Source organism: Callospermophilus lateralis, chromosome 7, assembly GCF_048772815.1.
Source record: "Callospermophilus lateralis isolate mCalLat2 chromosome 7, mCalLat2.hap1, whole genome shotgun sequence".
Taxonomy (NCBI): Eukaryota; Metazoa; Chordata; class Mammalia; order Rodentia; family Sciuridae; genus Callospermophilus; species Callospermophilus lateralis.
The window spans coordinates 119,054,939-119,081,481 of NC_135311.1; the positions used below are offsets into that span (position 1 = coordinate 119,054,939).

Genomic DNA, 26,543 nt, shown 5'->3' on the forward strand with positions numbered 1-26,543 from the left:
GTCACAGAGCAAAGCCCCGCGGGCCGCCAGGAGCCGTGACATCCGTGCTCCCGGCTAGCGGGTGGAGAGCGGGGCCAGGCCGAGGAGTGCGGGCTGGGCCGCAGGTGAGCACGCGAGCCCGGAGGGCAGTTACCTTCTCTGGAGCGGCTGCCGGGGCCGCCCGTTCCACGATGACGGCTCCGGGCCGCGACCTCTGAATTAGGGGAAGGGTGATAGCGAGTTTCTGCTCCCGCGCAGGCCCGGCCTAACGGAGCCCTCCCTTCCCGGAGCTTGGTTGCAGAATCTGGGAGCCCAGCCGGCCTTCTGCGGGTTTCTTGGCCTCAGGCACCCGAGTGAGGATAGACGTTGACAGGGCCAAGTGTGTGGTGGGACGGAGGAGGGAGGGTAGCTGTCTGGATCTTGACCTCACTTGCGCTTTCAACCCTGGCTGGGCTCGAGTGGCTTTGAGAGCTCATTCTTCCACCTTCTAAGGCCCCATCTGTCCTTAGCAGTTTTCCAATTTGGGAGTGCATCTTCGGGTCTCACTGGACCTACGGGGCCCAGGCCCAGGTTTCTTGGCAGCCCGTTGATCTATATTGCATATATTATTCCTCTATTGGAAATAGTAGTGACAGTATTTGAGAGACACTTCTGCCTCTTTCATTTTGATACCCTGGGGTTGACTCCATGGAGTCTCTACTTTTCGTTTAATCAGCAAAGACATCTGCTGTGTTCCTGCCACCTTTTTGAGGGTGGGTGGATGACTGCTGTGGTTTTACCCTAGTGAATTGCTTGAGCAATTCATACAGTGAATTCGTTCAAGCTTCCCCCACCTTGACCAATTTGTGCCAAGGAGGTTGGGAGAGGTGGAAGGATGGATAGTACATAGTGGGACTGGACTGATGGATATGGTCCTTGCTCTTTAGGAACTTTAAGGTGTTTTGAGAAATGCAGACAAGTAGAGCAAGCCAGCACAGTGCTCATACAGAGAACATGGTTATAAGTGTTCAATAAATGAATAAATTGACTTATTTGGGAATGACTATAACATAAGAAGGAAGACAGAGAGACCTTGTATTGAGAGAATTTTAGTTGTAGACTTGTGATTGGTATATTTTAGGACAGATTGGAAAGCTCAGTGGAGCTGCTGTTTAGAAAAAGTGTTTGCTTAAAAAGAGGGAATTTGCTTAAATGACAGGAAATAAAATGGAGACGTGTTAGGTTTGGGATTCTTCAGGGTGTCTCTTTTAAAAATGTCTTAAGAATTTTACAAATTTCTCAGTATATCAATTTGCAAAAAGGGAAGCATTTCTGGGTAATGAAATGCTAAGTTAATGGGGAAAAACTGCAGGAGGCTCTTCCTAAGTCCAGAATTTGGACAGAATCCATACAGGATCTGCAGTGTGTTCTTTCCACCAGAAAAGCACAGGCTTTGAAGTTAGAGAGATCTGGGCTTAAAATCGATGGGTCTATCATTTCTAGTGGTCTTGAGCAAGTTAACAATGTCTCTTAGCCTTTATGGCTTTAGACAAAAATCTGGGCTACCTCACAAAGACATTGTGAGGGCCAAATGATGACTAGTGTATAAGTTGTCCAGTGTAGGGTCTGGTGCTGAGACAAAGGACTAGGAAGGGATTCTTGAAGCTACTGCAGTTTTCTGCCTCCATGATGGTCCATTATAGTCTTAGGTCCACAGAACACTTGGATTCTGAAAGGGAGAGAATGAAAGAATGGATTATCTTTTCTTTGGTGAGATTTTGATTGTTACTCTAGTCCAGAGATAGGCTGGGGAAATATCCACAGGAGCACAGACAGATTTTTAGTTGGGGCTTTTGGGCAAGTTACTTAACCCTCTGATAATGCCATCTATCTTAGGGTAGAGATGAGGATAAAAGAGATAGTTTATGTAAAGTGCTTAGCCCAAGCCTAGCTATAACATGTGCTTAATAAGTAGTAGCCATCATTATTATAATTGTGAATGATCTTTGATAACTGAAAACCTATTTTGTTGCATTGTCCAAGGTGTGGAACACCTATAAAAACTTAAAATTGAGCAACAAATATCCCGCTTCTGGTAACTTTGAAGTAATTAATGTTGTTAAAAGTTTACTCTTTTGAGAAATGAAATAGGTGAATGATTATATCATTTGAAAAAATACATATATGTGTATTTCACATATATGCATAAAGGATTTATGAGTTCTAGAGTATGACCTATTTTAATCTTGTGTCAATATCATTGAAATGTTTACAGAATTGATAACTTGGGACTTCATTGGTTAGTATCAATAATAATCATTTGTCACTAAATGGCCATTAAAGTGAGCCCATTTGTGTGTGTGTGCATGTGTGTATGTGTGTTTGGTACCTGGGATTGAACCCAGCAGTGCTTAAAACACTGAGCCACATCTCCAGCCCCTTTTTATATTTTTTTTAGAGATAGGGTCTCATTAAGTTGCTTAGGGCCTTGCTAAGTTGCTGAGGATGACTTTGAACTCCTGATCTTCCTGCCAAGGCTCCTGAGCCATTGGAATTATAGGTGTGCGACACTGTGCCTGGAAATTTCTGTGTTTTTACATTACTCTGGCATTGTCCTGTTTCATTTCAGGAGGCCCTAGTACACTTCCGCTCCTTTTATTTTCTGCCATGCCTTGTACAGTGTTTTTTACAGAGAATTTTCAAGTCCTGGGTCCTGTGATGCCCATAGTATATAATGGTTTGTGATATTTTTAGGAGCTTACTATGCAAATGTAAGGATATGAGTTTGATTGAAGATAGTATATTTTGAAGAAGGTTTGACTAGCAGATTTGGGAAGTATAGATTAGTCCCAGTGTTAGAAAATCAAGTTCAGAATAGGATTAAAACCTTTATTTATCTCACACCCAGAACAGTTAGGTGATGGATTATGGTTTTGGCCGTTTTGATATGCTCCTTGTACTTTACATGAGGAAGAGGAACTATTTTCACATTTATTCAGGAGGTGGGAGATGACAGTGGGATTGTATATGGTCATTGTCTATTTTGTAGAACAGAGAAAGGCTTTTTTTTCCTTCCTAATATGTTGGCAAACTGGATGGTTTGCAGGGCTGTGGTCCACAAAAGGCTTGACGCTCAGAGGTCCCCTTGAGGGGAGCACTGCCATGCATAGGTGCATGGTGCATGGGATAAAGATTCTTTCCCTCTTCCCTAATAATTGAATATTTCAAAATTTCCTAGATTATTTCAGGGACCTGACTGTGCATAAAGCATAGTACCCTCTGGCATTACTCTGCAGCAGCTGGCTGCTCAGTAAATGGTGCCAGGAAACTTGGTAAGTGGTGTGCCCTGTGGGTTGTCGATATCTGGTGGGTTGTGGGTGTTTGTTTCTCCCTAATTCTACCTTATGCTCTGCTACAGATGTCATGTGGCCTGTGTTTTGGACCGTGGTGCGTACCTATGCTCCCTATGTCACATTCCCTGTGGCCTTCGTGGTCGGGGCTGTGGGCTACCACCTGGAATGGTTCATCAGGGGAAAGGATCCCCAGCCAATGGAGGAGGAAAAGAGCATCTCAGAGCGCCGGGAGGATCGTAAGCTGGATGAGCTGCTGGGCAAGGACCACACTCAGGTGGTGAGCCTTAAGGACAAGCTGGAGTTTGCTCCTAAAGCTGTCCTGAACAGAAACCGCCCGGAGAAGAACTAATGGAGGACATAGGGCCATATGGTCCACAGGGCTGAGACTGGTTCTGCCATGTCAACCCAGCCCCAGAACATACATCTGATTTGCTTTGCTGCTTATTCTGGCCCCTCCTGCACCCCACAACTACACTGTACTGTCTGTTCCTTTTTGGCCAGGCAGGCACAACAGCAGCTGAGGGGCCAGCAAAGAGGAAGGCTGCATCTGTTGAATGAGGTCCACAAGTGCTCAGGCTTCTGGGCTTACATGGGTGCACTGCACAGAGGACTGTTATGGAATGAACATTGGTTCTCAGACTACCTGGGGAAATGGTTTGGTCTCAGGTGGGAGGGCTGGGATTTGGATGTTGCCTTTAAGAGGGGTCCACACATGTCAAGTTGTAGTTTGCACTGGGAAAAGTTCAAAAATCTACCTGGCTTCCTCAATTGATTCACCCTCTTTCATGTTCATTCTTTCAGAAATTCTGTTAGCTCAGGAATGGGATTCCCCAGGGAAGGAAAGCATTTTTCTGTTGTCAGAAGCTCAGGCTGCTCACCTTGGGACAGGGAGGAACATGTGCCTGGTGAATTTGCTTGAAAACAATCACTGTCTTCCACTCCTCACTGATGTGTAATGAAAACCTTGATTAAAGTGGCAACTGAGCACCTGTTGATTGAATCCTATCTTCTAGAGGCATTTGTTATCTCCTTAGGAGTTAGGAAGCTCAGGCATTCAGGTGGGACAATAGTGGTGTTCAAGGACTCCCAGGGGCCTGGAAGCCTTGTTTCAGGTGGTTCACAGCCTTGGTAGTTGCTGTGAATCCCAGAGGCCCAGGTTCCCAAGAGCCTTTTTACCAGGACAACAAGAGGCTATAGCATCATCTAAAGTCCAAGTACAGAAGATGGATGTGTGTATGCATGCATGCACATACCACACATGACACCCTTCTCTTGAAAAGTAATATATGCACGTTAGAGAAAATTTGGTAGGGATTAAAAAAGGTCACCCATGCTCTCAGTGCTCTAACTACTGTTAACCTTTTTGTCGGAGACCAGCTCCAACAGGGGGTCTCAGGAGACGAACGGATGGTGAGGAGTCGGCGAAAGAGGGGTGGAGAAACAACACAGACACCAAAGTGCAGGTGTTGATCCCAATCTTTACTTGTGAAGTTGATCATATATACTTTTCATTTTGGCAGGCTCACAGTACTTTGTGGTTACAAAACAGGAATCATTATTCAAAGAAACAAAATATTACCTAGCTACAATCAGAATAGAGGAATGTTTCTTGGCTTATGCATAAGCAAACATTTGTACTTTCAGTTCGCGTTTTGCTTTGAGCTGTTTCTGCTTAGTTAACTTTTAATAATAGTTACAAATGTCCCAAACTATTGGCCTATACCTTGACTATTCTTTCTTGACTTACTGACTGGAACCAGTGCCATGGTTATGGCAAGTGGTTGACTTGCTATTAATTTTAATCAAACAAGAGTAAGAGCACAAACCATTGTGCACAGGAACAAGAACAAGTTGCCCAGTACTAAGCACTAATCTGTCTTCTTAACATTAATTTTTCTTCTCTAGATTTTAATTTAATTTCTCAAAAACTTCCTTGACAGGAATACAGGGAGTTTTTCATTAGACATTAACAATTTACACTCCACAGCTGAATCATTGCATTTAGAGCAAACAGATCTATTCTTTAGAAGTAGTTGCATTAATTGGGAAAGTCATGTTTTTTCCTTCATACTTAATGGTCATATGAGAAGTCACAACTATACTTATTAGAGGAATACAAAAACAAATCAGCCCATTCCCAGAAACATACTGCACCCCTTCAGAGGATGGACGCCTTGCGCCATCCACCTCAGTAGGGCCTTGCCATTGCCTGAGTCAGGGGAGGGGCGCAGCACCTTTTGATATCTTCACTACTCTAGTTTTTAAAGATATAATTTACTTTATTATTTTTTCACGTTTCTCTTGTTTTTAAAATTTTTTTCAGTACTGGGGATTGAACTCAGAGCTTTGCACGAGCTAGGCAAGCACTCTACCACTGAGCTATACCCTTAGCCCCCGTTTTTAGCATTGAGACCAGGGTCTTGCTAAATTGCCCAGGCTGACCTCACATTTGGTCACCTTCGTGCTTCCACCTCCTAAATGGCTGGGATTACATGCATGCCTTACCATGCCTGGTTACATATTATTTCTTAAAATCATTTCCATCATATCCTGTGGTTATCATAATTTTTTTAAAAAAATTTCTTTTAATTATAGATGGACATAGTACCTTTATTTTATTTATTTATATGGTGCTGAGGATTGAACCCAGTGCCCTACATACGTAAGACAAGAGCTCTACCACTGAGCCACAACCCCAGCCCTTATAATTTTTTTTTTTTTAGTTGAAGTTGGACACAATGCCTTTATTTTATTTATTTTTATGTGGTGCTGAGGATAGAATCCAGTGCCTCACACGTGCTAGATGAGCACTCTATTGCTGAGCCACAACCCCAGCACCTCCTAATTGTTTTTAATAGTTGCATAATTGCCCATCAAGTGGGAGTATGGCAAAAGTTTATTTTAAAGATTCCCTGTTGGTGGACATTTGAATTGTTTGTTCACAAGTTTACATACTGCAATGAAGATCTTTTACAAGACTTTCCCTGTATGTTTGAGTTAATGGTAGGAAGAGTAAATGGTATTTGGATAAAAGAATTAACAAGTTTTGAGGTTTCTGTGCATAGTTAACTAAATGTCTTTCCAAGAAGACTGTAGGAGTTTATGCAGAATGTTACCACTTAAGATGTTGCCAGTGGGATTGTACAGGCTGCAGAGTAGAGGACTGGAACAGGCATAGGATCATGTTGCCTCATGAAGCAGAGTGGTGAACCACCTAAGCAAGCAAGGGGATTGTAAGTAATGAGCACTAGACAAACAGGGAATCTGCGTCCTTGCCCAGCTTATTAGGTTCTCTCTCCCCAGGACCTGATGGTTTTAACTGGTGTTGAGGCTGGAATTCCTCAACAGGTAGAGATGCCAGCTGTGGAGAGGAGGAAGCAAATCCAGTGAATGGCTTCCCCTCCATGTTGTTGAGGCCATGTGGGGATGTTGAACTGAGCTGCTGTTGTCTCCCAGGGAAGGAATCCCATGAAGAGTATGGGTAGGGTTCTGAAAGGATCTGTTAAACTTAGCTTCTGGTTACAGACCACCTGTGGCATGCCTCATGACAGACAGGTGCTGCCACCCTGTGGCAGTCCTGAGCATTACCAGGCCTGGGATAGCTCCAGGGGGCTAAACCAGAAGCAAACTTGATGCCTACAGGTCAATCAGACCAACAGTGAACAGTAGGCTAGTCTGGCTGGGAACTGGAAAGTACAGCCCTGCCTAGAGGGGGCAGTAGTGATTCAGCTTTCAATTTGTGCTGCTTGCACAGTGGTATGAGATTTTCCATTTTTTTTTCCTCAAAAGATACTGGAAATTCAATGGAGTTTTAATTTTTTATTTGTGAAAACTTCTATTTCATTTTGTTTTTTTTTAAATGTGACAGTTTGTTTTTAAAAAATTAAGCATGCTAACATACTTGCATGGTTAATTGGGCTAGGAGCTGCCAATTAGTGATCTTTCAAAATGCCCTTCTCAGGATGTAGCTTGTAGACTGCTTGCCTGGCATGTGTGAGGCCCTGGGTTCCATCCCCAGCATTGAACAACAACAACAAAAAGCCCCTCTGCTAATGACATGGCCTAATTCATTTTTTTAGTTGTCTAACAACTTGTAACAAATATCAGGTCCCATAATTGGTTTCCATTGAACACTTTTGGGTCTCCTGCACATGCACAGTTTAATACCAATCTAAGCAAAACATTTGAGGAAGGAAAGCCACATAAATGATAGAAAAAGATTTTCCCAGAGACATTTTTAGATTTTCAGATATTTTAAAACAACCCTGTCTCTGCTAGTGTGCCTCCTACCAGTGCCTCGCTAAGGAAGCCCTATCTTTGGAAATGCAAGTTGTTCCCTTCTTCAGGCTCACTTTGATTGTACCCCCTTTTAAATAATTTCATTTCCTAGGGCAAATCCTGGCGGAATTTCTGCCTCCAGCAAGTCTATTAATATTCTCAGCTAGATCTTTCTTTCCCACGGACTGGCTGAGATCTACTGCCGTAGTGGCTGTGCATGCTCTCCTGCTTCTGTGCAAGTGACATCAAGTAGCAGGGCTAATGTAGATGTGGGTAAAGACAGGTCATGGTTGCTGGGGTGAATCAGGGCATGGACTGGTTTTCTTCCATGTTTGCTGATTCACCTTGAAAGCATGTGACCCTCTCTTACTGGTCCCACAGTCACAGTTCATTGAAACACATTATTAAGTGGCTGAGCTTGGGGCTCTTTGCTTGTCCTCTACTCCCCTAGGTTCTTTTTTTTTTTTTTTTTTTTTTTTTAATTAGCCCCGTGATGGTGGTGGCTTTGGAGCAGGGTTATCCTGTCTGAGCACGGCAGTAATCACTTCTCTGCCCTCAGCGGCTCAGTGTCTGGTGCTTTTCCACTCTTGACCCTTTCCTGTGCCTGTTGCTATGTTAGCATGTCAGCTGGGTAGCTGCCAGGACAAACCTTCCAGAGAGCCCTTTGACTCTTGTCGGCTTCCCAGGGCCCTGGGCTGGTGGGACTGTTGGCCAAGTGAAACAGCATGGAATTAGTCCCACTGAAGTCTGGGTTGGGGGCAGTCAGCTGGGATGAAGAGGCTCTGCCTTGCCTCGCTTGTCCTCATCCATGTTGGCATGGGTCTCTATGTATTTGTGGAGTGCTGAGCCAGAGCAGTGTGGTAGAATGAGAGTAAAATGGGTTTTGGAGGTTGGCAGACTTGAGTTATGAACAATGCTTCAACAACTAGACCTTGGTCAAGTCACTGACGCCTTTCTGAAGTTCAGTATCCTCATTTGAAAAACATATAAGACTTTTTGGAGGTGGTTTGAGGGAGGATAAAGTAGTGTATGTGAAGTTTTATCACAGCCCATGGCAACTAGTAGGTACTCAGTGAGTGTTAGCTGCTTTAATTTTTATTGCAGGGAATGCCTATATTTCCTGCAGTTGTTACATGTATGATTGTGATCCTGGTGAGTGGGAGAAGAGAGCGATCTCAGCTGGTGACCCCAGGGACCCTCATAGACCTGGCGGTTGAGGGCTTCTTAGGAATAGTTTATGGAAAGGACTGGCTTTCCTAAGAACCAAGCTGACCCGGGGGACTGCAGCCTTTAGACCTGATTACTGCTCCACAGTGTGGTCTGCAAAGGCAAGAGGTGAAAAGTGGGGAGTAAGTCATCCAGAGGTGTTCTGACCCAAGAGGTCATGGATAGGAGAATGGGAAGACAGAGCCTTGGACTTGAAGGCAAGAGAACTGGGAGGCTTGGGGATGCTGTCCTTTCTCCTAGCCTGCAAAATGGGGTGCTAAAATGTTCCCTGCTGGTAGCACAGGAAGAGAAGCCGATTTGAGTACTTTGAAGACATGCAAGGGCTGGATGTGCTGACCCAGTAAAACTTCTCTTTTATCTAAGTGGGATGGCAGCCAATCTGAACAATAAAATATAAATACAAGCTTTTTTATTCCTTTGCTGTACATGGTCTCTTTTAAAAGGATTTGTTAAATAGAAGTCTTTGGAGGATTCAGGGTGAAGAGCAAAGAATAATTATTAATTGGTGTATCTGTTTTCATCCTCTTCCAGCAGTGCCTCTCATGTGCTTAAAAATTGTTTTTTTGTGCTGGGGACTGAACCCAGGCTTCATGCATGCTAGGCAAGTACTCTTCACTGAGCCACACCCCCAGCCTGGTGTATTCTTTTTAAATTAAATTTGTTAACATTATCTGTTAAGCCACTTTTACATAAAACCATGGCTTTAAACAATGGCAAATGGGCCTTCTAAATTATTGAGATTTAAAAAAAAATGTTTTTAGCATCCTGGCAAGGGCATGGACACTTTGGAAGAGACCAAGGTATTTGCCTTATGCCCTCTCTCACTGCCCCAAATGCTTCACATCCACCTCCATCTCCACTATCCATTGTTTTTCATTTTTTGGTACTGGGGATTTAACCCAGAAGGGTTTTACTGTTAAGCTACATCCCTAGCATATAATTTTAATTTTTTATTTTGAGACAGGGTCTCACTAAGTTGCTGAGGCTGGCCTTGAATTTATGATCCTCCTGCCTCAGCCTCCTAAGTTGCTGGGATTACAGGTGTGCCCTGGCTCCATTGTTCTATTTGCTTCTGAGCCTGCACTGCCAAGTGCAACTGGAGCAATTTGTATAGCTCACTCCAGGTACTCTCCATTTGTGGGTTCTGGATGCAACAGAATCTGGAATGCTTCAAGGTGATCATTTTTTAAAAAATGTTTTTAGTTGTCAGTGGATCTTTATTTTTTAAAAATTTATATGTGGTGCTGAGAATCAAACCCAGCTCCTCACACATGCTAGTCAAGCGCTCTACAACTGAGCCACAACCCCAGCCCGAAGTAATCCTTTTTAAAAAGGCTCCCTGAGTCCCCAACTCTACAGCTCTCTTAGCTGCGCTGCTTGCTCCTGCCCCTGCCACTGCAGTGCTGAGGCCGTCTTGGCTAAAAGCCTCTGTGATAGTAAATCTGGTCTCTTCATTCCTTGGTCATGTTTGAGCTCTGCAGTTTGCGGCACTCTCTCCATGGACTTCTCCCTGACGTCACCACCATCTCTGTGACTGTCCACTGCTCTCCCCTGTTCTAAACATGACCAACTCCCAGCTTCATTTTTGCCTCTGCTTCCTTGTTGGGCAATCCTAGCCTCATTGTGGCTTCAGCCACTTCCTGTCTCTGCCTTGATGACTCGCACATACATTTCTAGTTCTGAATTCTCCCCTAAGCTTCAAAGCAGTGCCCTGTACATAACCTGGAACAGATACTATGCATCTCTGCTTTATTTTACTGTATAGTATGATAGTTAAAAGTGTTGACTTGGGTGTGAAACCCAACTCCGTGATCTACTCATGTGACTTAAACTGCAGCGCATCATCTGTAAAGCAGGGCTAATTCTGCTTACCTCTCAGAGGTACTGAAGACTGAGATAATGTTTATAAAACACCTGGCACAGGCTCTGGCACAGAGCATCTCTTCTGTTGCTCACATCATTTTGATACTTCCTCCTCCCACTGTCCCCTTCATGGATTCCAGTGCCACCCTGTGGTGACCCACTCCTACATCTGGAATCCATCTCACTCCCCTGCTTTAGGCCCTCATCTTCTCTTGCCTAAACTCTTGATCTTTTCCTGAACATTCCTTTTCTACCAGCATTTTCTTTCTAAAACAGTGGTTTGAGGTTATTCCATGAAGACCTTCTGGCTCCTCTTGCCTGCCTTGGCAAGAACCCTGGTGCCAGGTAAGATCTTTCACCATCTTGCCCCAAACCACCTCCTCAGCTTTCTCTCTCTCACTACCTGAGGGCAGAACCTGTTTTTTGCAATTTCCTCAATATGTAGTGCTTCTTCAAACCTTGGTGCCTCCTGTCTGTGCATGGGCCTCCTTGGTTCTTGCCTCCTTAGCTACCTGGCGAACCCTAGTTATACCACAAGATTTACCATGTGGGTCCACACCTGACTTCCCCGAGCAGCGACCACCCTTCCCTCTCTGCTTCTCCAGTCCTGTGTGCATTCTACTGTGGCATTTGTTCCCAGGGACCATGACTACTGTGCATCTGTTTCCTTAGACTGTGAGTTACTTGAGGGTAGGGACCAAGTCTTACCACTGTCCCTTGCAGGTCTCATACATTGTCATTGTCAATAAATGTGAAAGAATTAAGAGGCCCTTGAGTGTGATTCTGGGAGGGAACAGGTAGTGGGGGTGGGGGTGGAGAACTCTCTGAAGGGTAAAGCAGCAGGGTACCAGGTTTGTGCTTTGAGGGGCCCGCTAGCCTGGAGCTAATGGCGCTGTGTTTCGCTGCCACTTTGCCTTCCCTAAGAGAAAACATTGGCTTAATTTTCCCAGGGGAAGTGGGCCTTGGGCAGAGGGCTGCCTTTCTCCACTGGGTAGGACCTGGACCAACACAGCCATGATGAATTTGACCCTGATGACTCTGTAGTGGGGAACAATGTCCTCAGGAAAGCATTCAGGAAACCCTTCGTGTAGCAGTGATCAAAGCCCTACAGTAGCTCGGCGGGGTGGATGGGAAAACTCCAAGGAATCCAGCAAGGCCCTTGGGTCTAAGCCCAGGGAACTACTTAATGCACTCAGTAGGTGGAGTGCTCACCAGGCCTCAGACCCCTGGGCAGCCCTCGGGAAGAAGGAAATTGTGGGTGCAGGCAGGAGCACCTGCCTGGGAAGCCCTAGCGGCTGGAGTACCTCATTTTCCCCTAGTATCTTCCTCCAACTGAGAGCCTGAGAGCTTGGGGTAGGCTGGCAGGTGAGGCGGAGAAGCCTCATGAACAGGTAGGGCAGGCTCTGGTTTCCATTTCATCAAGAAGCTGATGGAAAGGGGTTGGGAATAGTGTAGCTCTGTAGTAGAATGTACACTTTACATGCAGGAGACCCTCCATTCCAATCCCCAGCACCAAAATAAATAAATAAATACATTTAAGAGAGGGGGTGACAGGTTTCTGCTCCTCCCTTCAGTGGTTCTAACTCAGTAAACCCGGGGCTGGGCTCTGCATTTTGGCTGGGCTGTGACTCAGTGGTGAAGCTTGTACTCAGCACGCACAAGCCTGATCTCCACCTCCAGCCCCCAAACAAAACAGAATCACACTAACGCAAGACTTCTTGTATTTATGTGAAATGATCTTTTCACTGCCCTCATCCTGGAGGAACTCAAGTAGACGAGAGAGCTCTGGTTGTCCTTATGCCAACAGCAGGGACCTGGGGCCTGGAGCAGGAAATGGCTCACCCCAGATAACGTAGGGTTCTTGGCAGAGCTGGCCATGCCGTCCCATGCCCTCTCCACTTCCCAGCTGCTGTTGTCATCTCACCGAACCAAGGTCAGCTTGTGGCCTGCAGAGTGGCTGACGTGATGACTGGGAAACACCCTTGAGTGCCTGCTGGCCATCAGGCGCCACCACAGCCCTGTGGCCAGCGGCTCCCCTGACTGAACTCTAAAGTAGCCTGCAGCCTGCTCTTCCTGCCCCTTTTGGTTTCATTTCCCAGAGTGCAGACCCAAGACCAACTCTAGGGGTAGCTCTGGCCCTTTGATGCTCTCCAAGCTGTTTTTTCTCACGTGCAGGAGGGTAGAAGGTCACGGTCTTTCCCACAGACGGAGTCCTGTGTGTTTATCATTTGTTCAATTGATGACAAGGGGGACTGTTCAGCTGCTATTGTCCCTAAAGCCCTGTCCCTAGCTGCCTTTCTTCTCACTCACATTCTATGCTGGGGTCTCTATAGGCTCAAATCCTCACCCTCCCTCAACTCCCTCCAAGAAACTGCTCTGGAGTCAGAATGTTTGTGTCCATAGCCTGGCACTGCCACTTACTGCTGTGTGCTCCTTGGCAAGCCACTTCACTTCTCAGTATCTCAATCTCACTTGCCAAATGGGGCTAGTGCACTGCTTCTCTTCCAGGGTTTTTTCAGGTCTACACACCAAGGCCCTTGGAACAGGGTGTCCCATTCAGTTAGCACTTAGGGAAAGCTGGTTACCATGATTAGTAGAATTTCCCCCATTCCATGCATTTAGCCTCACTTCAGGGCCCAGGTCTCTGGGTTCTCGAGAGCAGGGGTGCCTGAGCATAGAGGGGAAGCAGGCCCGTAGTGATGCTGTGGCAGAGGGCTAGGGAATGGGGGGAACGCCATGGTCCTCACTGCTGAAATCCTTGACCCTGCCATTTGTTGCTTCTCTGCCCATTTCACTGCCACCATAGTTCTGTTCTGCACAACCTTGGTACCTTGCAGTGTCCACCAGCTCTAGCTGGGTCCCCAACACCCACACGGTCCCGACTTGGTTGGCTCACTGATTGGCCTGGTAGAAGCTGGGTAGTGAGGGATGGGCTGAGCTGAAAGGGCCCTGCCTGCGTTATCGGCTCCTGGAGTGCTATCCCAGTGTGAGGATAGCACACAGCTGGGTGTGCATGAGGAGGAAGTCTCCCCAGACCCTTTTTCATCTCCCAGACAAGTCAGGGAGGAGGCCTTTGTTTGCTAGGGCTGCCATAACAAAACACTTCTGAATGAGTGGCTTAGACAGCAAAATATTTTCTCACAGTTCTGGAGGCTGAAGTCCAAGGTCAAGTTGCCAGCAGGGTTGGTTTCTATTTTTGTTTTTGGTACTAAGGATTGAATGTGGGGATGCTTAGCTACTTACTGAGCCACAACCCCCCTTTTATTTTGTATTTTGAGACAAGATCTTGCTAAGTTGTTTAGAACCTCACTGAGTTGCTGAGGCTGCCTTTGAACTCGTGTTCCTCCTGCGCCACTGTAATTACAGGTGTGTGCCACCATGCCTCACTGGGTTGGTTTTATTTGAGGCTTCCTGCATGGCCTTTTGTTGTTGTTATGTTGCACAGGCTGGTTTTGAACTCCTGGGTTGAAGTGATCCTCCCACCTCAGCCTCCAGAGTAGCTGGGACTATGAGTATGCCACCACACCCTGTCTGCTGTCTTTGACTTTGCAACCTCCTGCCCTCTTCACATGGTCTTCTCTCTGTGCATGAGCACCCCTGAGCCTTTGTCTCTGCATCCAAATTTCTCCTTATGGACACCAGGCAGATTAGATTAGGGTCCACCCTATGGCCCCATTTAAACTCAGTCAGAGTTGCAAAGGATACCTTGGAGTATAGCCACCTTCTGAGGAGGTGGGGTTTAGGTCTTCACCATCTGAGTCCCTGACAGGAGGATAGATGACAGCAGCATGGAAGGGGCTTCCCCTGGAGAATCCTGCAGAGTGGGGACAGCAGCCATGAGGTAAGGTATGGGCCTACTGAGGGCAGGCCTGCTGGTCCCTGGCTGCTTGCTTGGCCTTTAGGTGAGGCTAATACTGGGTCCTCCTCCTCTTCTCCCCAAGAGGTCAGGTAGGAACTCAATGCCTGAGGCTGGAAGGCTGTGTGAACTGGTGATCCCTGTGGACTCCGGGGTGAAGGAACAGTCAGGGGCCAGGCACGGTCCTGTCTGTCCCCTGGCTTATCAGAACCTGGACATCCTTCTGCCTCCAGGCTGTGGCCCAGGATCTCCCAGTGTGGCACACTGACTTTGAAGGGGGTAAGACTGCCACCTTTGTTTTAGCTGAGCTCTTCAGCATTCTGTGTCCCCTGCTGGGCAGGAAGTGGTGGAAACAGCTGGAGAATCCAAACATCGCTTCTATTATTTTTTCCAGAAGACTTCACCTGCCTGATGGGGTTGATTCAGGCTGACACTGTAGTAAAGGTTTCCCCTGAGCTCATGAGTTTCCTGGTAAGAGAGGGCAGGTGGGGAAGCCACTCAGCAGTGTGGTGGGAGTCAGAATTGGCCATTATTCATGCAGCCCCACAAGGCAGGCTGAGGGTCATTTCAGGGGCCTCTGATGGGACACCACCCTCCCCAGTTCTCTGTGTCTCCCACTGGGTAGTAGTCCTAGACCTCATGAGGTTTCTTATCAACCAGGATCCAAGAGAGGCAGGAGGAGACTGCCCAGTGAGTCCCACAAATCCCAAGCTTGCAGAGGTTCCCGGCATCTTGGAAAAGGGTCAGAAGGCGGCTACCCAAATTCTTTGGACCTTGTCATCTTGGGAAGCTAAGGCAGAAAAGTCCTGGGAAAAAAGAAAAGGGAAACTGTGCTCACTGAACTGCAGGCTGAGCACCAGGCTGGACGCTCATGGGATTTCATTCAATCCTCTTGAGAGCTTTACACAGCAGGGATTGTTTTTGCTATTTTTACAGAAGAGGAAACTGAGACTCAGGCTATTTAACTGCCCCAATCACACATTGGACAAAATTTGGTCTTGCGGGAAGGAAAGCCTAGGTCTGCTGGCTTTGGATTTCTTTTCTGCTCCCAGCGAAGCTGGCTGTCCTTCCTGACTTCTCTGTGCCCTTTGCCTTTCTTCTCCTTGGACGGTGGAGGGTAGGAAAGTAGGAGAGGGCCTATTCCCCACCTCCTTCCTTCCAGTTCAGAGACCTCTTTGTTCCCCCATTCCTGTGCACTCCACACTCCTGGCTGGCTGAGCCATAGCTTTCAGGTCTCCAGTGGCTAGGAGGAATTGAATGGGTTGTCACCTCTGACCTGTCCCCTCCTCTTACACTGACCCTCCCAACACAGACAGCCACAATGGCCTGAGTGCTGCTCAGTTGAGTGGAGAACAATATCCCTAGAGAAGGGCTTCTGGCAGATCTGGGAGCAGCCCCCTGCCCCTCTCCAGGGGTGTTTCTCCAGTGCCAGGAAGGTGGGGGAGGACAAAGATTTGGTGGGTGTGTTGGGGATGGGGTTTTTAAGAGCAGATGTAAGAGGAGGGGACATATGGTACTTTCTCCACACCCTTTATCTAAACCTGATTCTCAGTGTCAAGCAGGGCTGTGTGTAGTTTGGGCTACTTATTAGTGGATTATGTGGTTGTCTCTCTCATTAGCTGGGTGTCCCCGGGCTACTTAACTTCTCTGTGTCTTCATCTTTAATATGGTGATTTTCTATCTACTTCAGCTAACTGAGAGGCAAGTTCTCAGCACAGTGCCCAACTCCATAGAAGGCATCAGCTCCCACTCTTGCTCAGCTTTCCTGACAGTTGGTGGGTGTTCTGGGTCTTGGTGATCAGTTTCTGCTGGGAGGCCAGGTGCAGGGGAGGCTCAACCTGGGTAAACCTTTTCCCAAGCCCTGCAGGGGCCTCCTGCTTCCTGCTCCCTTGCTTCACTTTGCTTTTTGCAACGTGGAGGAAGCTGAAGGAACTGTGATTATCCACTCTGGGAAGATAAAGCTGAAGGGTGACTCAATACGTTTTTGTAAGCCACATGAAGGTTATCGTTCAGAGCAGAGTGACCAGTGGACACCAGGAAACGTGATCAGTGTGCAGCAGAGAGGGACAGAGTAGACATGAGAAAGTCTTTCCCAGCAGTGGAGGCCTGAGGTCCTGGAAAGGCAGGGGGTAGGCGGGTGAGATCTAGGAAGCCTATGAAATCTTTAAAAATAGGTCGTTTTGTTCTGGCTGGGCTTGGGTGGAGTTTGTCCAAGAGGTGGTCAGAGCCACTGGTCAGAAGCCAGCAAGGAATTCACCCTCGAATCAGAACTCAGCTGAGATTGGTGGCATCCTTAGGGGACAGTGTTGAATATTGGAGATGAGCCTGGACCAAGGGAAAGACAGGGAAACCCTGCCTCAGCCCCTACCCCCAGCTTTGCCTGGCTGTATTTTCGGAGACAGCACAGGAAGTGGGCCTTCACAATGTCAGGATACAGGAAGCTATCGGACTATTGAAGGCCACTTCCTGTGAGCTGGTCATTCACATACATTTGTCACTGGCTATCAGGCCTTTTGGGCCCTGCCATTGTCTGGAGGGGTTGCAAAAGGCTGGGGGCGCCAACAGAGGCTTTTGGAAACAGAATGTGCTATTGTGCTGAACTGGCAGCACCCTGTGGGGTGGGGAGGAAAGTGGTGGGTAAGAAAGGGGACGCCTGCCTCTCATTGTCACTGATTGTACAATGGGGCTGGGGGCTGGGGTCCTCTCCTACTCGTGGGAGCTTGAACTTCTAGAAGCAGGGGTGACTGCACAGGAGGCTGACTTCAGGCATAGCCCCAGATAGATCTGGAAAGTATTCTAGTACCTTATTAGCACTGGTGGGTTTTATCAGCCTTGGTGGGTTTTCTAGATCTGTGCCAGGAGCCTGTGTGTTTTAGAATGGGCTTGAAGTCAGGCAGGCCTAGATTTTGAAGTCCTTCTCTAACACTATCAACTGGGTGACTTTCTGCAAGTTGCCTCCCCACTCTGAGCTTCAATTCTGCTCCATAAAGTGAGGATAGTCCTGGCTAGCTCATAGGGATGGCCATTACTTGAGAGAATCTGTTGAAGATTCTAGCACATATTAGATGGCAGGTGGCACACACTAGATGTCCTTCTCTACTCCTAACGTTATTTCCAGCTCACTTCTGACCCTGCCATCTGGTCCTCCAGTGAGTGAGCAAATCAGCATGTACGGGGGTATGAAGGGGTATTTTAATGTCAGCCCAAACAAAAGCATTGCTCTGCCTTCCTTGATGCCAAGAATATCAAATCAACTGTTAATTATCTGCACTAATGGATACACAGCAGATAATTTTTCTTTGGTCATGTGCCTTATGTGTGAATCTGGGTGTTTTTGATTTCTGGAAGTTCATCTCAAGCCAAATAATGTGGTTCTAGCAGGCGAAGCTAGCTCAGAGAGAGGAGCTGGAGAAAGGTCTGCTGCCCAGAGCTCTACCCTGCTCTGTAATCCAGCAGTTCTGGGAAGGGGTCACTCTCTTTTCTCAATTAATAGGAGGAGACTGTATACTTCGGAGTCAGACACTTGGGTTCAAGTCTTGACTCTGGCCTCAATGATGAGATAGACTTGTTAGTGGCACTTTACAAGTCTTTTTTTTTTTGGGGGGGGGGGTGTTACCTGGGATTGAACTCAGGGGCACTCAACCACTGAGCCACATCCCCAGCCCTCAAGGTCTCACTGAGTTGATTAGCTCCTCGCTATGTTGAGGCTGGCTTTGAACTTAGAATCCTCCTATTTCAGCCTCCCAAGCTGCTGGGATTATAGGCATCACCATGGCTGGCACCTTATAAGTCTTAACTGTATTTACCTTTCAGGGTTTTTGTGAGGATGAAATAAGAGCATGCAGCTGCCTTGGTAGCACACACCTGTAATCCCAGTGACTAAGGAAGCTAAGGCAGGAGGATGGCAAGTTCAAGACCAACCTCAGCAATTTAGCAAGCCCTTGCTAAGCAACTTAGTGAGACCCTGTTTCAAAATAAAAAATAAAAAGGGCTGGGGATGTGGCTCAGTGGTTAAACACCTCTGGGTTCAATCCCTGGTACAAAAAGAAAAGAAAAGAAAAGAAAAAAGAATGCACATGCCACATCATCTGGGTGCTTTCCTTCCTTTTCTTTCCCTTCCCCCTTGTCTCTGTCACTCAGCCATGCTCTGATGGCTCAGGCACACAGCTAAGGTTAGATATTTGGACTTCAGAGGGTTTTACTGCTGACTGCATGGAAGAGCTCAGGCAGGGCTGTTCAGTATGGAAGCTCCCAGCCATGTGTAACTATTAAAGGTGAAATAAACTAAAATGAACAATGCAGCGCCCCACTAACCACCTTTCAAGTGCTCAGCAGCCACAGCGCCTGGTAGTTATGGTCTTGGACAGCCGAGGCAGAACATTCTTGTAGGCACAAAATGTCCTGTTGCATAATGCTGAGCTAGAGGCTAACTACGGAACCTGGTCAGCAGAAGGAAATAAACTAGCAAGGACAGGGGGTTCGGGAAGCTGAGATCTGAGTCAGTAGTGGCCCTATGCACTTGGAGTGTCTGTGAGGACTGGACTCTTGCTGGTGCGCTTAGTCTGACACTCAAAGGCTGGGGGACCTCTGAGGCTGGACCAAGAAAGCTGCCCAAGTAGACTTACATGGCCAGGGACAGGTCAGCTCCAGGCCTTATTGATTTACTGTTGCCTAGGTGCCACAGCCCCCAGGTAGGTGTGTTGTGACCATTATGCCGGGGGACACCACAACCACCACAAGACCCTTTAACCTGTCTGCAGCTCTGTATTCTTGCATTTGTCTCCCATTCTTGGCACAGACACTGTAGATACTGACATGGCCTCACCCTGCCATAGAAGACACTCATCCTCTAAGAATGGATGGTAGTTCCTGCACATGACTCTATCTCTCCTTACTCAGTCCCCTTAACTACAGGGGGCTGACCCTGACATTCTCAGCATGAGCACTCCCAGCCAGGCCTGGTTCCTGGGCTTCGGCAGGCTGCTGGGTTTGGATCAGCCCTGTTGCAGCAGCCTGGTATGTGCGTGAGTCCTAGGCACCCCTAGACCTTAGCCATCTGACCTCAGCAGTGTGTTCCCAGTTTATGCTGTTTACAAGCCCTGCTTTACTTCCTGACACTGACTAGTCAGTGTCACCTCTCTCACCCCACTGCAGGAGCTGGGCGAGGCCTCTGTGCTCTTGTGAACTGGATTCCTGCTCTGAACTCACGTGTCTTCTGAAACTGCAGTTCCAAAATCTGCTCTGATCATCAAACTTGCCCTAAAGATCTCTCACTGGTGTGCTGGGTCTTGCCTTTGGAGTAGCTCACCCTGTCTGCCCAGTCAGATTTCTGGCCTTTCTCATTAGCTGCACCAACAGTGAAGTCCTAGCATGCCTGGCAACTGAACCATTAGTGTTGGACAGATTTAGGGAGGCCTGTGGGCTTTCCCACCTTGGGCAGGTTCATGGACAGTCAGAACATGCAGAGTTCAGAGCTGCTGGGCAAGTGCTAAGGTCAGGAGCTGGTCTGGGATTCCACTTGTGAGGTTAACTTGTCCCCATACTTGGGGGTAATCAGGATTTGTAGCTCAGAGTATATTCTGCTCTGATTGCTTCTTTCACAGTTGGGGGCCCTGAGGCAAGATTAGAGATATGGCTGTATATTGGGGGGTCTGATTTGGGACCCAACCCATCTTGCTTTTGTTGGTCTGAGGTCGCTCAGCCTTTTTCTCCATCCAAGCCCGGGGTCATCGTCTTCCACCCTAGTCTAGTATGAGCTGTTCTTTTCCCTCCCATCTGACCTCTTCCTCTCCCCTCCTGCCACATGAAGTTGTGGTCAGAAAGGTGGTCCCCAGGCATGGCAAGGTTCCCCTACCACCCATTCCCACCTCTGCTTCACTCAACTGCCAGCTGAGAGGTGGGGGCATCCGGGGAGGGGTCTTTGATTCCAGAAACAAACAGTGTTGCTACCCCTGCCATTGTTGGGAGAAACCCAAGGGGCAGCCCAACAGGGGGTGGTGCCCCTCCCCAACCACCCCCAGGCTTTTCTTTCCCTGGGCTGCTGCTCATTGTCCTTCCTATCCTGGGCTGGACATAGGGCCTTAGGCAAGTGACCAAAATCCACCTCATGCTGTTCAGGCAGAAAGAAGATTTTAATGGTCTACATGGTACCTTCAGTGACAGACACAAGTCAACAGCACTCCCCATCTCCCACCTCTGCATCTCTCTGAGCTGGCTGTGATCTCTAACTAAAGACTAGTTTCTTCCACACAAGGAAAACCGAGCCACAGATAGCTTCCAAGTCTTAGATGTCATAGGAGAGGGCAGCTATAATCCATGAGTTCTTTATCTTTATCCAAAAATCTCAGAGAAGGGACACACTGGCCCAAGTTCCTGTCCCCAGATGAATAATGGCTAGGAAGAAGTGTCAGATAAGGACATGGGAGCTTCAGCAATGGCCTGTGGATGGGGCCACGGTTCCTTGAGAGGGCATGTGACTCCTTAGATGACAGTACAAGGGAGAGCAGAACAGGTGTGGCAAGGCCTCTTGGGCAAGGGCAGGGGTTCACGGGATGGATTTATCCCTCTCTGCTACGGTGATTTCTTAGTGGCAATGTGCTGGCTTAGAGAAGGAACTGAGGAGGGGATAGTATGAGGATTGGGGGATTTGTTCTGGAAATGGCATTAATGGTGTCCCAGGTAGGCTGGCACCATAGAAACAGTCTGAGGCTCTGCCACCTGCACAAGACTTAACATCTATAAGCCTGATCCCCATATCTAAAAGTATGCAGGAAGTGAGTTTTGCTGGCCTCACCAACCTGTGGATACAAATGAAATCGCACTTGCCAATGCCCCACTGTTTCTGTCCCATAGCTCCTGGTGTGTGTGACCCCCTACTTACTGAGCTTGGAGAACTCTCAGGTGTCCACTGCTTACTATTTCATGATTGAATCCATTCTGCAAGCCACAGAGAGGCTATGGGATCCCTGAAAGTGTCTTCATTCCACATCCACTGCTGTCCCAGGGGCCTTAAACTTGCAGACAGCTTGGGTGGCAAGTGTCACCACATATCCATTGGTCCTTACTACGTGGAACTACTTGGAATTCCATGAAGGGGGGAGGAGATTCACCAAAGCCAGCTCATACTTTGTCACTGGGCCCCAGAGCAGTGTGGCTTGTGAGGCTTCTCTCACAAGAAGCCCAGGAAAAAGACGCCCTTGACCTCTGCAAGCAGCTCCCCTCCCTTTCTAAGTTTCCCACCTGGTCCCAGGAGCTGGGCTGGGAAAGGTATTAAATTCTGGCCTCTTTCTCCAGGACCCTGCCTTCTGCATACTCCCACGTCAGGCCTGCTCTTGTCAATGGATGCTAGGAGGAGGTGACACTGTCCTTCAACCTATCAGATAAAACCTGACTCTGAATCCCAGTTTAACCTTGTCCAGAAAACCCTCTTTGCCAGAAATTCAATTCCTTTTCAGATCGCTGTGTCGATTAAAGGAGATACATGAAGGGGCTCAGAAAATGTTGGTTCCCTTTCCTGAATCCTAGTTCAATGGCGAGTTCAATGGCGTTCTTCTGGGAAGGCAGGGGCCATCATTTTCAACTTGTATAGCTGCTGGGAACCAGAGGTGCCCACTCAGAAGGTCAGGGATCCCTGGCACGGCTTTGCCAGATGAAACCAGGGTTCTCCCAGCCAGTAGCTCTTGTTTAGTTTCTTAGGGGGAGGTTGGTGAGGGGGCTGTGGTGGAATCAAAGATCCCGGCCGGTGGTAATATGTCACTGTCTTAAGACAAAAGGCCAGGGAGAGGGCCTCCTGGCTGAGGTGTGGACAGGAGACCTCAGACTTGAGAGGGGAGAAAGAGGCTGGAAATTTCTAGAATCCTGAAAACTAACGTTTCACCTGTGCTGCCCCCTGCAGTGTGCATGTCTACCCCGCAGAAAGTGAAAAGCCGGCTTTCCTCCTGGCAGGAAGGCCGGCACTCAGCCTCTGCCAGGATGCGCCAGACAGCAGGCCCATCAGATAGGAAACAAAGGCCTCTCCCTATGTTGGAATGATAACAAATCTACCAGGGTTGGAGGGTAGACTAAAGGCAGGAAGGGGAGAGCCCGCTTCAAGAGTTCAGCTGAAAAGTAACGTGGGGACAGGGACTAAACAAAGGGGAGGGAGAAAGGGCTAGGCCAAGGTCTTGGAGATGTTTGAAATCTTCCTGAGAGGAGGTGTCCTCCCCAGTCAGGTGTTCTGGGTTCTGGGAGCCAGGCCCAACTGTCCCTAAGCCCCTCCTCCTCTTTCCTGGGAAAGGCCCTCAGTGAAAGTTGTGGCTGCATCACTGGGTTCCCAGCACAAGTTGGGACCAGATCACTGACCCATGAAAGGAGCACACAGAGGTGGTGTTCTTGGGGACCAGGCAGAGTCAGGATCAGCTGGAAGTTGAACTTCAAGGCTGGAGCCCAGAGGAGCTGAAGCCAGAGGAGATGGCTGTGAACGCGTGGCTCTCAGAACTCCCTCCTGTGAAGCACCCAGTACAACCTGCTGTCATTTAGCTTTCATTTTCCACAGAAAGACATGTAGAACCTAGTCACACACACAATGGAGGTTCCATCTCCTGTAGGAGCACAAATGGCCACACGCATGCCTGTACTGGGCACACATGGCCCGATGCAGGACAGCACTTCCTCCCATCCTCAGCCACTCTGGTGCTGGAGAGTTTGTCCAGGCCCAGCATGGTTTGTCCCCTCCTCTTCTGCCCTCACCCCACCCCCACCCAGCCCCACCCCTGAGAAAGTACAGCTCAGGGGTCCCCAGGGCTGCACAGGAAATGCTTTGTACACTATGGGTCAGCCAGGCTATTTTCTGTCCCAGGACTGGAGGGAGGTTGGGCCAGGAGCAGCCTGTCACGACACACTCAGCTGTTCTTTGCCTTTCTTTTTTTTGTGGATTTTTCTCTGCCTCTACAATCAGTAGTGGGTGTATCTCTGTGTATCTCTGTCTCTGCGTCTCTGTCCTGACTCTGTTTCTCTTTCAGGCCTCAGAATCATTTTGACTCAATGTCTTTGCCACCTTTCACTCGATGGTGACCTATCAGATCCTCCAGAGCTTAGCTCAGTGCTACCCCTTCAACAGCTTTCTCTGATCCTTTCTCTCCCCATCCCCAGAGCCATGTGCAGAAGGGACTCTGAGGAAGGTGCTCTGTGGATGAGCTAGGTCCCTCCTCCCCAGCTGGACCAAGGGCCCTCACCCTGACTTAATGACAGTGTTTCTCAGCATCTGAACACAGAGACAGACATTACACGTGTGTCCTTGTTTACCTCCGTTATTCATTTACTCACATGAAGGGAGGCAGCACCTGTAACGGTTAAGAACCTGACTATGCAGCCAGACAGCCTGAGTTGCAATCTTAGCTGTGTAACCTCAGGTGAGTCACTTGACCTCTTTGGGTCTCAGGTGCTTCCACTGTAAGATGGGGATAAGCTAGCACTTGCTTCCTTGAGTTGTTGGGATAATGAAAAGAGTTAACAGGTGTAAAGTACTGACAGCAGTGCCTGACCATCACAAGTACTCTCAAATGTCATCTATATTGTTATTTCACTAGTGCTGAGATGGAGAAATTGCATTTACTGGTACATCCCCCAGGGAGAAAACTATTTTTGGAAAGGATACTTTGACTAATCACTAGGGTGGAAGCTCTATTGTCAAAAGCTATATCCTTGAGTAACAAGAGATGGTTGCTAACCTGTCTTTATTTATTTATTTAGTGGTGCCTGGAATGGTACCTTGGCTCTTGAGCATGCTAGGTAAGTGGTACCCTGGCTCTTATGCTAGATAAGTGCTCTGTCACTGAGTTACACCTCAGGCCCTCAACTGCCTTTATTTAAGGAGAGTGGTTTGAGTAACTGCAAGGCTTTTGTTTAGTTGAGTGTTATGCCACTTCTGGGCCAGAGCTGAATTGCTTGAGATGGGGCAGTCTGGGTAGGGTAGGGGGCAAGGGCAAGAAGGAGATGTGTTAGTTAGTTTCCAGTCACTGCTGAAACAAATCGCAACACACTTAATGGCCTTAAACAGGATTGATTACTGTAAGATTTCTTATCTTACAGTACAATTTCTTATCTTACAGTTCCGGAGGTCATAATTCTGAAATGAATATCACTGGGCTAAGGTGAAGGTGTCAGCAGGCTGAAGGCTCTCAGGAAGGGCCCATTTCCCTGCCTCTTCTGGAGAGGCTCCTACATTCTTTGGTCCGTGGTTCCCTTTCTCTATCTTTAAAGCTGACTCCAGAGCTCTCTACTGCTGAGCCACATCCCCAGCCCTTTTTAAATATTTTATTTAGAGATTTAGAGACAGGGTCTCACTGAGTTGCTGAGGTTAGCTTTGAACTTGGGATCCTCCTGCCTCAGCCTCCTGAGCCACTGGAATTATAGGTGTATGCTACCACATTCATTTTATACTTTTTTTGAGGTGGGCACTGGGGATTAAATTCAGAGGCAGTTGACCACTGAGCCACATCCCCATTCCTTTTTTGTATTTTATTTAGAGACAGGCTCTCACTGAGTTGCTTAGTGCCTCACATTTTTGCTAAGGCTGGCTTTGAACTTGAGATCCTCCTGCCTCAACCTCCCAAGCCGTTGGGATTACTGATGTGGGTCACTGCACTGGCTCTTTTTATACTTTTAATGGCTCCTTTGACAACCCCTCAAAAGATATTCTCCTTCTAAATGTCAACTGAACCTTCATTCCCTTTTTATGGAGGAGCGGTTCTATGGATTGAATGCAGGGCCTTGTGCATGCTAGGCAAGTGCTCTGCGGCTGAGATACATCTCTCACTTTTTTCTTCCATTTTTTTTTTGTTTTGAACAGGGTCTCCCTCAGTTGCTGAGGCTGGCCCCAAACTTGCCATCCCCCTGCCTCAGCCTTCTAAGTCTTTGGGATTTCAAGCCTGTGCCGTCATGCCCAGTTCTTAATTCTCATTTGCCTTGTAACCTAACATAGTCCCAGGTTTTAGGGACTAGGACATGGACATCTTGGGGTAGGAGCATTATTCTGCCCACCCTTAAGGACTAAATGGTGGCAAGGAACATGGGGAGTAAATGTATCTAGTGAGCATTTGGGGTTCTTGCTGAGGGGTGTGCTTCTGTCTTACTTACAAAACCTCCAGTTCTCGGGCGCTTTGTGGATTGCATTTTCTTTGGGGGAGGGGGGAAATGTGGAATCTCGCTTCAAGGGTTGACATGAGGTAAAAGCAAAGGTCACCCTCAACAGGAGGAGACCAAAGTGGATTACACAATCATTCACTCAACCTGTGTGTGCCAGGCCAGGCCCACAGGCCCGTAGCCTTTAAGTCATGAACAATCTATTGGAGGAGACAGGTCAGGAAGGCCAGTGATGAGGGTCTGTGCCGTCAGAGCACAGAGAAGACCCCTGACAGCTGGGACAGGGGAGGGACTAGGAAGTTTCCTGAGGAGGAGATGCCTAATCTGAACTTTGGAGGAGAAATAGAAACATCAGATGACCATTGAGCTAGGGTGCAGAGATGAAGGCACAAGTTGGCACGGCATGTATCAATGTGTGTGACGGGTCTGGCATGTGAACAGTGCTCCGTCAATATTGCATTTCTAGAAAGAATACTCTGGTGTCATCCTGTCCTATTTCCATTTCTTAGCTGGTCATGGACCTGCCAAACGTAACCAAACAGGAGACACCTCCTTTAGGAGAAGTCCCCTGCTGTTTGAGTGACCTGAGAGGTCTTTTTTCAGGAGCTTTCATTAGGAAAAGAGGAACACTAGTTAGAACATTAGATCTTCAATATGGCAATAACTTTTCACATCTAAAGAATGCTTCACACTCTATTGGATCCTTTCACCCTCCAGCAGAAGAAGCCAAGGCTCAGAGAATTAACTACTTTTCCCCAAGGTCACACAGCTGTGTTGTAGAACCAGGACTGGGGTCCAAAGTCCCTGCTTCACAGCCAGAGGCCTGAGCACCTGTGAATTGCTGGGCATCCAGCCCCTTCCTTCTGGCTGCTGTGGCAGCTGGGGAG

General features: G+C 47.8%; 1 protein-coding gene across 2 annotated transcripts; it reads left to right on the forward strand.

Annotated features, from left to right (window-relative positions):
* Nucleotides 1-4,303, forward strand: Smim12 (small integral membrane protein 12). Of its 2 annotated transcripts, XM_076862990.2 has the most exons (3): nucleotides 1-104; nucleotides 3,197-3,290; nucleotides 3,377-4,303. In XM_076862990.2, the coding sequence occupies exon 3, from the start codon at nucleotides 3,382-3,384 to the stop codon at nucleotides 3,658-3,660; it is 279 nt and encodes a 92-aa protein (XP_076719105.1). In that variant the 5' UTR covers nucleotides 1-104; nucleotides 3,197-3,290; nucleotides 3,377-3,381; the 3' UTR covers nucleotides 3,661-4,303. The 2 variants fall into 2 exon arrangements, with proteins under 2 accessions (XP_076719105.1, XP_076719104.1); XM_076862989.2 differs by lacking the exon at nucleotides 3,197-3,290.
* The last annotated feature ends 22,240 nt before the right edge of the window (nucleotides 4,304-26,543 follow it).